General features: G+C 32.9%; 2 protein-coding genes across 9 annotated transcripts in view; both read left to right on the top strand.

Moving 5' to 3' along the window:
* Window positions 1-8926, top strand: part of LOC102676785 (nephrin-like) — a 107027-nt gene extending 98101 nt beyond the window's left edge. For 3 of the 7 annotated variants that reach the window (XM_031511671.1, XM_031511675.1, XM_031511673.1), the window contains 6 exons: window positions 4849-5008; window positions 5097-5489; window positions 6864-7130; window positions 7606-7845; window positions 8413-8525; window positions 8606-8926. In XM_031511671.1, the coding sequence (XP_031367531.1) occupies window positions 4849-5008; window positions 5097-5489; window positions 6864-7130; window positions 7606-7845; window positions 8413-8525; window positions 8606-8686 (1254 nt within the window). In that variant the 3' untranslated portion in view covers window positions 8687-8926. Of the gene's footprint in view, window positions 1-4848; window positions 5009-5096; window positions 5490-6863; window positions 7135-7605; window positions 7846-8412; window positions 8526-8605 lie in introns of those variants that run through there. The other 4 variants (XR_004150838.1, XM_031511672.1, XM_006618086.2 and 1 more) reach the window with 4 other exon arrangements.
* A 7429-nt stretch (window positions 8927-16355) lies between these two features.
* LOC102677300 (flightin) overlaps window positions 16356-16697 on the top strand; it is a 4207-nt gene continuing 3865 nt past the window's right edge. Inside the window, exons 1-2 of one of the 2 annotated variants that reach the window (XM_006618093.2) lie at window positions 16356-16424; window positions 16493-16531. The gene's annotated coding sequence lies outside the window, so the exon portion shown is untranslated. Of the gene's footprint in view, window positions 16532-16697 lie in introns of both variants that reach the window. The other variant, XM_006618090.2, reaches the window with a different exon arrangement.

Here is a 16697-nt window from a genome sequence, read left to right as displayed (position 1 = left end):
AGAGAGAGAGAGAGAGAGAGAGAGAGAGAGAGAGAGAATGAAGAGGGATCGTGGTAATAATAATGGAAAGCGAGAAAAAAAGAAAAAAAAAACGATCCATAGCTTTCGAATATATGGTAACGTCTAATACGTTGCTTCTAGTTTGCTACTGTAAACTAGAGGGCGTAAATTCCGCGTGACGCGGCGTCAACACCAAAGCCGCAAGAAGCTAGGACTGGGGAGAAGAGGGGGGAGGCCGTTGGCAGGCCGTTTCTTCTCGTCTTGACTCGCGAAAAATATCGCGAAAAAACTCGCGGCTCGCACACCTGCTCGAAAGCTCGGCCGTTATCTCCGGTCACTCGAGGATCGTCGAGTTAAGCCTCTTAACGTGGATTATGTCTTCCATCATTTTCCGCGCTCTGGGTCGGGGCTTTCCCGAGAGGTCGACGAATCCTGGAAGTATCGTCGCGCTAAAACCCTCTCCTTCTCCTCATCCTCCTACGCCCTCCAGACAACGGAGTTTCGAGCGTGGCGGCCACGCCGATTCCAGTGATTCCGGTGTCGAACATCGAGAGAACGAGCCGCTAACAAACGTTAAAAAGGAAAAACGTTAAATGCGCAGGATTCCAATCTAATCCGGCTTAATCCTCGTCAAAGTATGTGAGATACTTCCTCGAGTCGTTTTTCAATCCTTCGTTTAAAAAATATAAAAGAGATAAGAGATATTCTTGGTGTCGCGAGCTGACAGTTCTGTTCCTCGTTCGATTGACAGAGAGGACTGGAATTTCTTTTTTTTTTATCGGGATCGCAAAGAATCTCGGAAGAAAATTTTTATATGGATCGTTACAATATGTTTTCTTCGCTCGATGATTTTTTTTTTTGGAAATTTTTCTATACTCTAAATAAAATATTATATGTATATAATCGTAATCGCGAATTCCGCGTGATCGACGATTCTTTAATTTAAGCGTTACGCCGCACAGCTCTTCCATTAATATTCTCGATCGTTAATCGCAAGAATTACGATCGAATGAACTGGGATAATCGAAAGTCGGGGAAGTTGGATAACAGAGAGAGGGAAGGGGGAAAAAGTTTTAATAATAGGGCGTCTTTTCCTTTGGAATATGATTCAATGCTGGGTCGAAGAAGAAGAAGAAGAAGAAGAAAGTAAGGGAAAAATTCGGTGAATAAGTAACAGAGTTTAAAAGTGGCGGGGAAAAAGAGTAGTTTTGGCCTCGGAGGAGAAAGGAGGGGGAAAGAAAGAGAGGAATCGTAGCGAGAAGGCAAGGATAATTTGAAAGCGTCTCGAAACCGTTTCTCTATCGCCCTCCCCCCATACCTCCCACCTCGTCCCATGCGCGCATTCGTGTGCACTCTGTCGAAATTATTGTAAATTTACGAGGCGGCGTTGTCACTTCCCATCCATTCGGTCGCCACCTCGCCCATAGTCCGAAAACCAAACCGATAAATTGCCTCACGAATCACCGGGCAGAAACGGTTTACCTATCCGTAAAAATGTTCACGTAAAAACGTTCGCGCGCCATGAAAATTTCCCGAAACGACACGTACCCGTCCCGTTCCCCTTTTTGAAAGTGTTATCAAAATTTCAAACTTTTCACCGAAATATTCGATGCGAAACGACAACGGCCCCTACCGCCTTTACCGCGTCGAAAATCCCAAACGTTTACCAAACACTCGTTCCAATTAACGGCGTGCGTGTTCCGAGCACCAAGCATCGCCTCTATATATACGGCGCGTGGCCGTAATATATAGTTTACGTACGTATATAGGCCGTGAATCCCATCCTCCGGATTGTTATTGTCTCGCTCGCATCGAATAATTGCTCGTTTCTCTCGCGGTAAAATGCTAGAAGAAACTATCCTACTTTTCCCATAAATATTATTATCGAGAATGAAATAAAGAAAATTGTTCTCCCTTCGGCAAAGGATATATTCGTATATACGAATGAAACAAAGAGATATAATATAACCTTCGACGAATAATCTCCCCTCCTCCCTCCCGCGCCCTGGATTGTGACGCGTGGTTGAAACTAAATCCATCGGACGCGTAACATTACGACAAACCGATTTACCTGCGCTACGTTGCCCCCTGGTATTCGGTATTATGGTATATGTTAAATGTCATTACGAGCGCGATATAACCGTGCGATACCGTGCCAATTTCGCGCGATGACTTTTCATCGGTCGATCGTAAAGCGAGAGTAATGATAAAAACTCGCCACCATTTTTTTTTTCTCTTTCATTTTTTTTTAAATCACGGTTAACGCTTCGACTACGTTTAGAACGTGTTCAAAAGTGTCGAACGCAAACAGCGTGATCGTGGTTCATATATATACGTATATATATATGTATGTATACGTATAACGTGTATGCATGCATTTGTTGCTTTATAAAGTTAGTCAACGTTAATATACATATACATATAGCGTTAATATATGGTATACATATGCATATCCCCCGCTAAATTCACCCAACTCCGGGATCGTACGTATAATTTCTCGATTGAATATTCGAACCTGCTTTTGAATTAATTTTAGATTTTCGAAGCAGAAATGATCGTACGAAACGAATATAATCGAAAAGGTTTTGGTTAAAATTGAAAACGTAACGTTTTTTTGCAATTGCTTTCGAAACTTTTTTTTTGTTTTAATCCATGAAATATAAATTTTAAACATCGAGCGATCCATATTATTAATCTTCTTAAACGTATTTGCATATTTCCGCTTTATCGAAATCGATCGTTTCATCGAACGATTTCGATCGAAAAAATATACGAGAAACGAATAAATACGTGGCGCGTGGTGTATTTCAAAATCTGTTTTATCCGTTGATACATACGCCATTTCTCTTGACTTATCCATTTCCGTTCGACGTATTACTATTGCTATTATGCTACGTATGTATACGCTACGTTCCATTTTTGTAGAGATCTTTCCGCGATAGAATGCGAGATTTTTTAAGATTAACAAAGGTATCGCAGCGAAAGGAATCAAAGGACGAGGAAAGCTTTGCCCATGCTTTATGCATAATCCGATGTATAAGAATACGGTGAAGGTAAGTTGGCCGGAAGGCTCACATGCCGAGATATTCCACGAGAATAGGAGTTATCGCTCTTGTCTACCCCTTTCCTGGCATCCGTTTGTAACGCAGGCAAGCGAATATATTCCTTGTTTACCGCGAAATATGTATTATTGTTCTGACGTGAATGCGTATATATTTAACGTCTAATGCAGTCACGTTTATATGAAAATCTCGTGGTAAAACAAACGGGAAACAAACGCACACAACCGAGGAGAGCAATTGTTACGTTATATATCTTGCGATATATCGGTATAATACGTTTTCTTCGCTTGCACAACAGCTTTACCGTATCGATCTTACGATATTTCGGAACAAGGGGGAAACACGTTATGAATACTGGATATCGATGGAGCACGGTTGGCGTCGTAATTTGTCCTTGTCCTTTCTCCCCTCCCTAATCAAATCTTACTCACACGAACGTAATATAAAAACAGAGATGAATTTTCACCTCGTATCTCGATATCCTTTCGTCGCTTTCCTTCTTCTAAAAGCTGTAATTCAACTGACGACGGTTGAGAAGTTAGTCGAAAGAAATATTGATTTCTTTTTCTTTCTCCTCTTTCCAATAATTCAATGATAGATAAATTTGCCACGTATTTTTGACGATGAGATGATTTCGACCTAGAATTTATTTAATCCACTTGTCACATTCGCACGTACACGCACAGAGTTCCCAGGACATCAGAAATAATCGAATTTCCGAAATTCACATCCACAATTACATCTCTTCGCACATTTTTCGTGACACGTTTTGCTGCGAAATTAAAGAGAAATTATAATATCTTGAAGATGTGTGTGTGTACGCCTGTGTAAACGTGAGAGATTTGAAGATCATAGAAGAATAAATAAATACGGAGAAAAGCGGTAAACCAGTAGCGAAGAAACGAATGTAATAGCAAAAGCGTGAACGTATGTATATATATATATACGCGAAATAACGAAGCGAGACGAAAGGAAAAGGAATATAGAGAAGAGTAACACTCGAGTACTTAGCGTGCATTGTAAATTCCCTTTTCGTCCATAACGAAGCGAGCGAGGATCCAGTAAACGAGGAGCCACATTTTATCGGTGAAAACGTGATCTTTAACTGCGGTCGAAAAAACCGTAAGACACGCGAAGATAAATTTTGTTTTGCGTTAAACTCGTTCTCCCCCTTTCTCTCTCTCTCTCTCTCTCTCTTTCAAAAGATTCTCTCTTCTTCTCAAATCCACGAGGGAAAAAATGTCGTTCGCGTAACAAAGATCGCACATGGATGGAAATTATACTACAAGGATAGACGTTCTCTTGCCGTTCGAAGAGTTTCTCCCGTTGATCAAAAGTTTCGACGCGAGAGTTTCGATCGTGTTTTTGCTCGCGAAATATATATTTTGAATCTTCCTCGCGCACGAGAGGTTTTATGGTCGGATAGAAACCAGAGAATGCGGCAAACACGTCCCAACTTTTCCAAGCTTCGCCGTCCAGCTTCGCCAACTTTTCCTCCGGTAAACGTAGCAGCAGCGATGGAAGAGAGAGGTTAACTATGTAGGTATGTGACACGAGGCGTGGAAGCATGAAGCGTCCGCCGCTCCGAGCTCTTCTCCCCTCTCCTCACTCCCACTCCCACTCCTTCCCTATCCACTCCTTCCATTCCCCTCGTTCGCAACATATCCGAAAGATTTCCGCCACGCGGAAGAAGCGACGCGAGGGACGAGAGTTATCGAGGCGAATTCCCATCGGCTCCTACAATTCTTTGACGGTTAGGATATTTTTTTCCGTTTTGTTTATTCAGGAGGAAGAGCTCCATTACAACGTGACCGCAGGCATAGTGCTCTCGGACCATTCTCTGGTGCTTCAAAGTATAACTCGAGAATCCGCTGGAAAATACAGCTGCACGGCCGTCAATGTCGAGGGTCGCGCCAGTTCCAACGTAGTGAACCTCGAGGTTATGTGTGAGTATATTATTGTCATACTGGGAGGAAAAAAGAAAAAAAAAAAAAGGAAAAAAGATATTTCTTATTTTTTATATCGGATCCAAAGTTGAATCTAAAGACGTTGTGTGTTTCGCGTGCAAAAAAAAAACAGTCGCTCCTGTTTGCAAGCACGTGTTAAATTCGGCCGGATGGAGGTATCAAAACGCGACGCCGCCACCGTTCAACGTACCCGAGGAGATTCACGGCGCGTTGAAGCACGAAACGATCGGTCTTGTTTGCGAGGTGGAGGCAAACCCGGCCACGGTCACCTTCCATTGGACGTTCAACAGCAGCGGTGACCTTGTCGACATTCCGTCCACCAAATATTCGAACGAAGGCACTTCGAGCAGGCTCAATTACACCCCCTCTTCCGACCAGGATTACGGCACGCTGGCCTGTTGGGCGAGTAATGCGGTTGGCCCCTCGAAACAGCCCTGCCTCTACCAAGTGATCGCAGCAGGTTCGTCGTTTACCATTTGTCGCGTTTCACACAATTTGCCTCGTTATTATTATCGTAGTATATATATATATATATATATATACACATATATATATATACATACATATATATAGACGCCGACAATTTCTCTAATTGAATATGCTCGTTTGCGGTGTTGCCAGTGCACCGTGCACCGTACACGTATACCGATATATTTGGAAAACGACGATGGAAAACCGAACGCTGCCCCGATGAAACCGATGAAACCGATTGAGGGAGGAAAACCCCCTCGTTCGGTGGAGGGGGAAATTATACCGAAAATGAAATCCGTGAAATTAATTCACGGCCTTGTATCATGGTCCGTTAATGGAAAAACTGATACGGAATTGGTATGGGAAAGGAAACAAAAAAAATTCGGGTAAGAATTATTCGATGTGGACGGTGCGGGTCGATAATTTCTCAACGGATTCGGATTGTTCCTGTTTTTTTTTTCTTTTTTTCGATAATTGGACGCATAATTTTCAACCGGGGGGATAGCAATGTATTTCTTATACAAAGGGGGGGTAATTATCAGAGAACAATTTTTTACGCCACCGCGATTCGCGAATAATTAAATCGTTAATCGTTCGTTCGCCATGATGCGAGAAACGATAAATCGAAAATCGAGCAATTTCTATTTTGTTCTATCTCTCTCTCTCTCTCTTTCCGAAACTCCTTTGATACGCGCGTTAAAGGCAAAAGGTTTTGAATACGATACGACGATCCCTGATATAATAATAAATTGTGAGGATAATTTGCGATTACGCGACGAACACGTGTGGATAAAGAAGGAGGAAAAAAAAAGAAAGAATTTTGAAAAGAGAGATCTGTTTTATCGCAGGAACACTAATTTATCTGCTACTGCTGCAAAGGATTATTTCTGGTACGCGTTACACTGGGAGGGGAGGAGGAAAAAAAAATAAAAATAAAAATAAAAATAAAAAAGAACTTCATGTCACGAGCGACCGCGCGTTTGTTCGATGCTCGCGCGAGCTTTTTCAGAAGCTCTATTTGCATACAAGTGATCTCGTTAACGCAATACCATCGTCGATAATGACGACCGTGGAACATAATTTCATTGGCCGCGGAATGGATGGAGCATCACGTTGCAATTTTCGTTTCGAAATAAAATGAAGTTGCGCGAATCGCGACAGGACGGCACAGTCTCTGTATCAGTTTTTCTCTTTCCCCCACCCCCGAGCAAAATTTTATACGGCAAACAATGCACAGTTTTAACAGGCACGTACGTGTCTTTCGAATCGAATAAATCTTCCCTACTTATATTATACGAATCAATATATATATATATATATATTTGTTGAATTCGTACGATCTGAAATGATATTTCGCTCGCAGGCAGGCCGTACCCGTTGCAGAATTGCACGGCGCACAATCAGAGCGGCTCCTGGATCCGGATATCATGCGTGGAGGGATACGACGGGGGTTTGCCGCAAAAATTCGTCGCGATCGTGGACAAGCAACGGTTGGAATCGTCGAATCCGTATTGGGAGTTGGAGCTTCGAAATCCGGCAACGGTCGCCCTATACGCGGTCAACATGAAGGGATCGAGCGATCCGGTTATCATGGAAGGGGAGGCGTTAAAAGGAGTGGCCAAGTTCACCGGTGCGTAAGTACCTCTTGCGAGAGAGATGTTGAATGCGAGAGCGCCGCCGTACAAAGACCGCGGTATGCCGCGGCTCTTCAAAAGACGCGAAGCTCCCGTCAAAGCTGCCGATTCAAAGAGAGAAGAACACCTCTTCTCTGCGTGTATCCTGCTCTCCGACTGTTTCCTGCGTATCGGAATGCGCCTATTTAATTCCTTTTCCCCTTCTCCCCAGTGTTTCTTTCCTAATACGTTTAACTCGTGAACTTCGTGCTCGACCGAGTAGAAATTTCGAATCTCGTCGATGGATTTCTTTTAATTCTAGAGGCAAAAAAGAAAAATTAAGAAAAATTGCGAAGAGAAAAATTCGAAGAGAAATGAGAATTAAAATTCATTGGTATCGATAGTGTTGGAAAATTGTTTTGAAGTTTTAATATTTATATTTAATTGAATTTAATTGAATATTACTGGTAAGGACTTGGGATGATTTTATAGGGGAATCGGGATCCTCGGTGGACATGTCACCGATCCTGATCGGGCTGGGCGGAACCGCGACTGGACTAGGCTTGATCGTGACCGGTGTATTAATGGCACTTTGGAGGAAACACGCGGCAACACCGGCGAAAGCGAAACCGCCTCAACAGCCGAGCATCGCGACATTCGCCGGCAAGGGTGAAGAGGAAGACGGGAATCCTGACCTCATACCCACCACAGCTTTGACCAATCATCTCACAGGTTAGTTATCGCATCGTTTCACGATTTCAAATTCAAGCACAAATGCCTCGCGCGCGGTGTTGCGACATCTACAGAATGAATTCGTACGAAAGATTACTTTCTTTTCCTTTCTTCTTCTTCTTCTTTTTGTCTATTTATTTTTTTCTTTTTCAACAGCATTGTCGAAAAATGTACCCAGTATCTCATCTGGTAAATTTCTACTCAATCTGATGAAAGTGCTTGGTTTAAACGAGGATCGATAAATATATCGAGTCTAAACCGCGATTGTGGTTAACGATACTTTCAAGGAAATTGCTCGCGAGAGACGCGTGCCTTACATCGATTTGTTTGATATAAGTGCATCGATTCAGAAATCGAATGTACGGATATACGCGATAAATCTACACGAACAATAACGTGGATGCACTCGTCTTTTTTTATTCTCGTTCGAATCTCAAAAATTCTTCTTCGAGCGAGCGAGAGAGAGAGAGAGAGAGAGAGAGAGAGAGAGAGAGAGAGAGAGAGAGAGAGAGAGAGAGAGAGAGAGAGAGAGAGAAGGACGATACGCTAGAACAAAATTTTTTCCAGATAGGAAGCTTTTACATTACGGTTCCCTACCACGAAGGCCGCGTCAACTCGAAGGGCGGGAAATGGCTCATAATGTCGTAGAAGATTCGGATTATCCTCGAGCATCGCCAAACGTGAGAATTACATCTTTCGTTTGTCTTCGATTCGAAGACAACGAATGCCCTCTCAAGGAGACGAATAATTTTGTTTGCAGACATTTTATAGCCTGCAGAGGCCGCATCGATATTCGGAAACGGTAATCCGAAGTTCCGTGATTCAGGAGAGCTGCATTTAAGAAATCGAGAAAGGAAGAGGGGAGAGTGGTGTTGAGCGAGGGACGGAAGAGGAAGTCAAAGATTTACATACACTGCCCGTAGAGTTGCGTTCAACAACGCAACACGTGAAAATCAAAAAAGACTAAAGCCATGCTTATGCAATATTGTACACGTTCAAGCGTACGAAGATATTTAGCAAGTCGATAACAATATGCCTTTGTAAATATTGTATATAAATAAAACACATCGATTCGTGTTTATGCGTTTGTATCATGAGATTTTTCCTTTATTCGATATAACCTGGTCTTGGGAAAACATTTTTGTACGATTCAATTTTCGAAAACGATCGAAAAATTTTCTTCGTACATTTTTCTATTTTTTTTTTTCTAGTAGCGGAAAAAATATGGACAATTTTACATAAAATATCGTTGAAGATATAATATAGAAAGAGTCGCGGTAATTTCTAGTTTTTTTTTCAAATTGAGAAAAATCGAGAGGATCCGGACTATTTCTACGAGAGATTTAATGCATCTATGGACGTTAAATGCACTTGGTAAAAAGGAAATAGCGCTATCTCGTATAGTAGTCAGGAACAAAGCTTGGGGAACGTACATATATCTTCGAAACAGACCAAAAGGTGATCGCATAAACTCTGCTCGGTTGCTGTTGAAATCCGGGTCAAGGAAAGGACGCGATTTATCGTGGCCTCATTTCCAGATAATCTTTGTTTCAAGACGCGAAAATCTCAGACACTTAATGAGAATCTTCTTTTATATATATGTTTCTTTTGTTTTAGACTGAAATCTTGATGCCTTTTATCACCACTAAATGTATCGGACTTGACCCACTCGCAAAAATCTCTTCGATCGTGCATACAATTTCATGAAAAATAAATGTAATTTCATGAAAAAAAAATGTATATTTGTATAAATTATTTTCCTTAACATCCTTAGTAATGATGTTATAAAAGTAATGCGAAGTTTATTATTGAACGATGAAATGATCTTTGAAATAAAAAATAATTTGACAAATCGAAAGAATGAATCGATCTTTTCTATATTTCCTTTGTTATATGTAGGATACAATAATTTAATTTTCTTTTGTTTTTATTTTGTTATCGATAAAAAATAATAAAAACCTATACTACATATATCTATCTTTATCAAAATAAATATGATGATGTAATAATAAAAAATATAATAAATTCTAATAATTTATTACAAAAATTATATTATTATTTTTTTATTATATAATATTATATTTTATATATAAAATTATATTTCATTATATATAATTTTTATATTTATACACTTTAGATTGAATTTAAAGTTTAATTATTCTAGTAAATTTTGTTAAATGAAATTACTTTTGTAATAAAAGTTTTTTTCATATTGTAAGAGAAGTAATTAAAGAAATAAATAAAAAAATAAATAAATAAAAAATAAAAATTGGATTTTCTGTATGTTGAATATGATATACTAGAGGGCGTAAGGAACTGATTTTTATTGCCATCGATATTTCAGAACACTAGAATGATTCCAAGTCATGCCGCAAGATGTCACTTCTAGTCTCTGCTTCATATTCTGAAATATCGATTGAAAAATAACCAGCGATTTCACGCAATGAGAAATAGAATACACACGACATCTTTCGGAAATTTGCGTTGTGCATATCGATCTCAATCATTATAATTTCATCTATATAATGCCATCTACCATTCTATAATCTAAGTAATACGTATATATATATATTAAATATATTATTTTTTAAAAAGATCAGAGTTAAATAATTAAAAAAAAATTATCGAATATTTAAGTTTTTTTAATAATAAAATCAATTTTATTATTAATACTTGTCTTAAAATTTTTACTTAAAAAAAATTTATTATTAAACTATCTATCAATATCTAAATCTACTTATGTAAATATTTCTTAATAAGAATCTAAAGTATTTACTTAAAAAAGATTTATTTTAGTCTACCTATTGAAAAATAGAATATAACCAAGGAAAGGACTATAAAGGAATATAACCAAAAAAAAGTCAAAAAGATCAATATAAGAGATACATAAGAGTTTTCTTTGGTTGATTTGATCCTATATTTTCCTATAAAATTTTTGAAACAAACAACAGATTACAAAACCTTAGTGAAAGTCATTATAATAAATAATTTTTTTAATTAATCATTTAATAAATTATAATGACTTTCTAATTGAAAAATGGACTCAAATGTAATTCCTGGCTACTAAAAATTTTTCCTAACATCCTTATTTCTATTTCTAACAAATATCTAAAGATACTACTTATCTATCTATCTATACATAGCAAAATTTAAAAATTTATATACAGATTTTATCTAAATAAAAATTAATTTTTTTTTTTTTAATATTTTCTTATTTGATCTAAGATATAAAAATGTTAAGATTTGTTCGCAGATCCTACTTATTTAAAAATCTCATTATAATCAAAAAAAAGATATGTTGAAATATAAGTCTTCATTGGTTGATTCCATAGTAATTTCTGAAACAAATTAAATTATAAAGAATTAGTAAAATTCCATATAATAAAATTATAATTTTTTTTACATTATAATTAAAAAAAATGATAATAAAGATCAAAATTCTAATAAATTATAATAGTAATAAAAATTAAAAGCTTAAATTAAAATCTTTAAAAAGAATAAAAAATTACATAGAAAAAAAGACAATTATCTCTTCGCGTGATGGATGATCTCTTTATTTTCTTGAGAGAAACACTGAGTCTATTCCATACTGAAAACAATTATTAAAAATAAAAAAAAAAAATAAAATAAGAAACTACTAACACATCCATTTATATTGAGTAATCAACGAACAAATACTGATTCTATCGATCACATTGCGCGTGGTCACAATAATGAAATTATATTAATGAAATGAAAAAAAAATGAAAAAAGGAACAAAATATGTTCATATTTCCTTATCGAACATTTGTTAATTAAAAAAAATATTGCTATTTAAAAAAAAAATAAAATTGTAAATATTCATTATTAAAATTAATGATGTTTATGTTGTGTAAAAATATTAAATTACATTAAATATTTGAAATTTTTTTTTTAAATCTTTTTTATTTTTATCTTATGTTTTATGTCATCTTATGTTCATCTAATGTTTTCAATAATTAATATAATAATTATAAATTATATAAAAACTATGTACATAATACATAACTAGAAAATTACTAAAAGAAAAAAGTAAATACTTACATTTTTCTTCGATATAGAAATTTAAATTTTACCTCTTTTTTCATAAAATATAAAATAACATCATGGTATCCATTGAAAATCCTTTTCTCGTCTAAAATAAATTTTATCAGATAAACTATTTATCTGCGCAAAAGATAATTAATGTTATTATTATTATTAATATTATTAATATTATTAATTATGTTCAAAATGTATAATAAATGTATATTAAATTAATTTTATTAAAATAATAATAACAATCTAATTTCAAATCTTACTTTAAAAACTCATGAGTTAGTGGTAATTTTAATGATTAATTATATAAATAAAAAAGAAAATAAATTTTACAAAGAATTATAAATTATAATAATAGTCAATAAATAATCGAATAAATTAATGAAATAAAAGCCTGAAAATATAAAAAAATAATTGTAAAATAAATATTATTCAATGTATATAGATATTACATACCTGAAGCGAAGTGGCTATTTTTTTTAGTAGCAAAATGGCATCCCGTAATTTCGATACATCGAATTATAAATTAGAAAGGGTTCGATAAATCGAAACATGTCGAATAAGATATCACTTTCCTGAAAAATTGAATTATTAGAAATATTTTCTATCTTGGAGTTTTAAACATAAAATTAAATATAAAAATAATATGAATTAAATATATGAATATATAAATTGAATAATATAAATATAAACATTTAAAAATATACAAAAATATTTATAGAATGTGTGTGTGTGTGTGTGTGTGTGTGTGAGATCTATTTTCATTTTTCTATGAATAAAAAGATAAAAGAAATTTATAATAATTATATATTCTTAAAATAAATAAAATCTTACCACATTTGCATAAAAGTCCGATTATTTCTTAATTTATTATTTTGCATAGTATGTGCAAAAAATATTACCCTTTCAAAGAGGCCCATCTTCAAAATCTTCTTCTTATCTTCAAATTAAACAGTAATCTATTACGAAAATATTCAATTCTGGTATAATAATCATTAAACAAACACATTGACAAAACAAAATCTGATAATAAATTTAATAACCATAACAGGATAAAAATTTCATGTAATTAACTGATGAAACGTGATCTGTCACTATGATTTTCAATTGTAGACTGATGCCATGTGCATAATGATGTACATTGATTCATTTTGAGACTGAATTTTAGCAGCTTCCTGATTGGCTAACATTACATAGTTCCATATTTCAAATCAAATTTCAAAAAATAAAATTTTATTTTTCATGGTTACATTAAATTTTTCTTTCCTTTAAAAAAAAACAAGAAATTAATCAATTAATATAATATAAAAAAAAAATTTAAATAAATATCTAAAATACATTAAATTAAATACATTTAATTAATTAATTAAATTAAAATAATCGAACACAAATTTCATCTTAAAAAATATAATATAAATTACTGTAAGTTTAATCAATAAATAAATAATGAAAAAAAATCGCCATTAAAAAATTTCTAATTAAAAATAAAAAATTTCAATTAAATTCCTGCGAATATACAAACAAAAAAATATAATTATTGAAATAAATACTATACAGTAAATACAAATAAAAATTACATATCTCGAAAAAAAATGATATAACTAAACATGAAAACTATCGATATTACAATGATGCCTCAGGCTACGATTTTAATTATCTAATTATAAGTTGCAAGGAGTGAGAAGGAAGATTATCAAATTTAACAAATATATCGAAACATATCGAGCATAACCGAAAAAAAAAACGTACAAATATCGAAAATCTATCACGAAATTAGTAGATATATACGAGATCTAGTTATTATGTTTATTATATATTTAATAAATAAATACCCATAATAAACCCAACACTCAAAAATAGTAATATACAAAAAATAAAAAAAATGCGACTTACCGAAGAACTTTGTAGAACATTGTATCGTCCACTTGACTGATTGTCCAATGATGAAATGTATCAACATTCACAAATAAAATGATTATATATATATATATATATATATATAATAAACAAATTATATAAGAATAATTTATGTAGAAATATATGGACTGAACATTCGTAAATAAACGTGTAGACTACAAACAATTGCAAAAAAACGCGCGAAACCGCTACTACGTCACTGCGCAAATAAACGTACTTAAAATATTCATAAATAAAACATATATATTTTAAACACTCGCGAATATAATGTAGGATGTATTTTAAATTTGATATTTGTGCACATTTTTAAATTATATCGAACAAATATAAATTATATACGATATCGATATACGTAGCTCCAGCACATGTATACAGTACGGCGGTTGAAACGTAACTAATGTTTCTCCCCACCGTAATGCGCGTAACTCGGTGCGCAAAGTCACGCGCATCGATACAGCACATATTACTGTTTATAATTCTTCGAAATATTATACAATTTATTAATTATAATTAATATATATATTTATTAATATAACGATATAATTTATTAATATAATTTATTAATATTTTAATTATATAATTTTAATTATATAACGGTATATAAATTTATAATTTACCATATTTATTAATTTTATATGACATATAAAAATTTAAATATATATGATTTAAATATAATATATAATAATAAAAAATAATAATATATAATATTAATATAATATAATATAATATTAATATAATAAATAATACATATATAATTTAAATATAATATATATGAATATAAAAATGTTTGTATATTGTATATAAATATGTAAAAATAGATGAAAAATAAATATGTAGATATTTACGATATATAAAAATTAAATCGGATAGATTTTGTTAAGATTTTTAATCAATAAGTTAAACAAAAGAAAACAATAAAATTAATTAAATTAATAAACACTATTTCTTCAAAGCATGAATTTTGTAAAATAAATATAAACAAAAAAAAAAGAAAATAAAAGAAAAGTAAATAATAAAAAAGTAAAAATAGAATAAAAAAACTCCTTTAACACTTTTGAAAGTTAAAGATATTACTTTAAAAAATTGTTCTATATTTCTAAAACATTCGAAAACATTCAAAACGTTATATTAGTTTTCAATTCTTATTTTATTTTATTTTAACTTTGAAGAAGTATTTCTGGTACTTTAAAGATGGTGCTGATGATCAATTCTCTATCTCTATCCTACTATTTTCTATCCTTTTTTGTGTTTCATTTGCAGCACTCTGAAGATGGCGCTAATTTCAATATTTTTATCTTATCTTTGTCTTTTTCCTATATTTATTCTCATTGTCTATTAATTTTATATATATTAATTTCATATATACCATTCTATTGATTTTAATATTTTTACCTATTTTTATTGCAAAATATGGAAAAATGCATTAAATCTATTCCTTTTTATATTTCGTTTATGGTTTCAATATATAGAATGAAATTATAGCGTTAATAATGGAAAAATTAAAAATTAAATTTCAATACAGAATTACAAATAAACAATTAGAACAATCAGAATGAATTACTAAATTTTATTCTATTTAATTTTGTAATTGAATAAAATAAACTTTATTAAATCAATCCAATATAATATTAAGAATATTTAAATATTTTTAATAAATCAACATACTAATAATATTAAAAAATAACTCGATTATAAAATCAGTTTAGCAAGAAACTAAAAATATTTTAATTATCTAATGTCGATGATATCAAAAATCTTATCATGAGATTAAATGTAATTGATAATTGATTGTAATTGATAATAATTCATATTTTTCGAATATATCTACAATTTTACAATTTTATTTAAAAATTAATAAAATTATTTTAATTCATCTTAATATATTATCTTTTATATATAACAAATTATTTATTCTCATTCTCACTTTAACCTAAGCATCATTTTATGAATTAATATATGTGTTTAACACAACTTGTGATTTATAGTAAGTAAACCGGGGTACGGTGTCAATGCTTTTATTTCGTCATAATGTTACCATTGATCAATACGTATTTAACTTTTTTATAGTGACAAATCTATAAATAAATACTTGTTATATCAAGTTGTCATAATCGCAAAGTATACATATACTATACATACACTTACATTAAAAAAATAGAAAGCTTCTACGATTTTAATATATAATTTGATCTAATTTGAATATATTAAATATATTAAAATATATATATAATAAATTTGTCAATCTGTATCCATAAATTAGCTGTTTTAATTGCGTTAATATTTTAACGTTCTCGTTGCGTGTAATAGAATGAATTTTGTACAAAACAGTGATTTCTCAAAATGTATTCATCGAATTATTTCAAGTTCCAACTTTTGAGCAAATCATTTTGTACGGAGGAGCAAAGGTCGTACGATACAAAAGCATTAAAATTGGCTAATAGTTATTAATTTGATCGTTGTCTTGCGTGGTAATAATGATTACAGTAGATTAAGTGCCAAAAATCCACCTCTCTTCCCTCTCTGTCCTCTCTCTAGGTTGTTCCTTTGCCGTTCTTCCTACGGAGAGGGGCATTCTTCTTTTACTTAAGGGGTGGACCGGTGGGAAGGTAAGGAAAATCTTATAAGCTAAAATAAAAGCGAAACAAGGCAAAGTCCGCGGGAGTATTTTTTTCAGTCTGAAGAACTACTTAGTGGAGTGGCTATCGTATCGCAGGTATCACCCTCTTAAACAAACGTTTTCCAACTGATTACTTAGTGACATTTTAAATATTTTTAATGCATTATGCGTGCCTTCCAACTAACAACAAAGCTAAGATTACAAGTGAAAGTGTGAATATAATTTATCGTGCAAAATTATCGTTTAAAAGTGGAAAAGTAAT

This window comes from Apis dorsata, unplaced genomic scaffold, assembly GCF_000469605.1.
Source record: "Apis dorsata unplaced genomic scaffold, Apis dorsata 1.3 scaffold_341, whole genome shotgun sequence".
Lineage (NCBI taxonomy): Eukaryota > Metazoa > Arthropoda > Insecta > Hymenoptera > Apidae > Apis > Apis dorsata.
The sequence above is the reverse complement of the archived record's forward strand: the minus strand, read 5'-3'. Positions and strand labels throughout refer to the sequence as shown.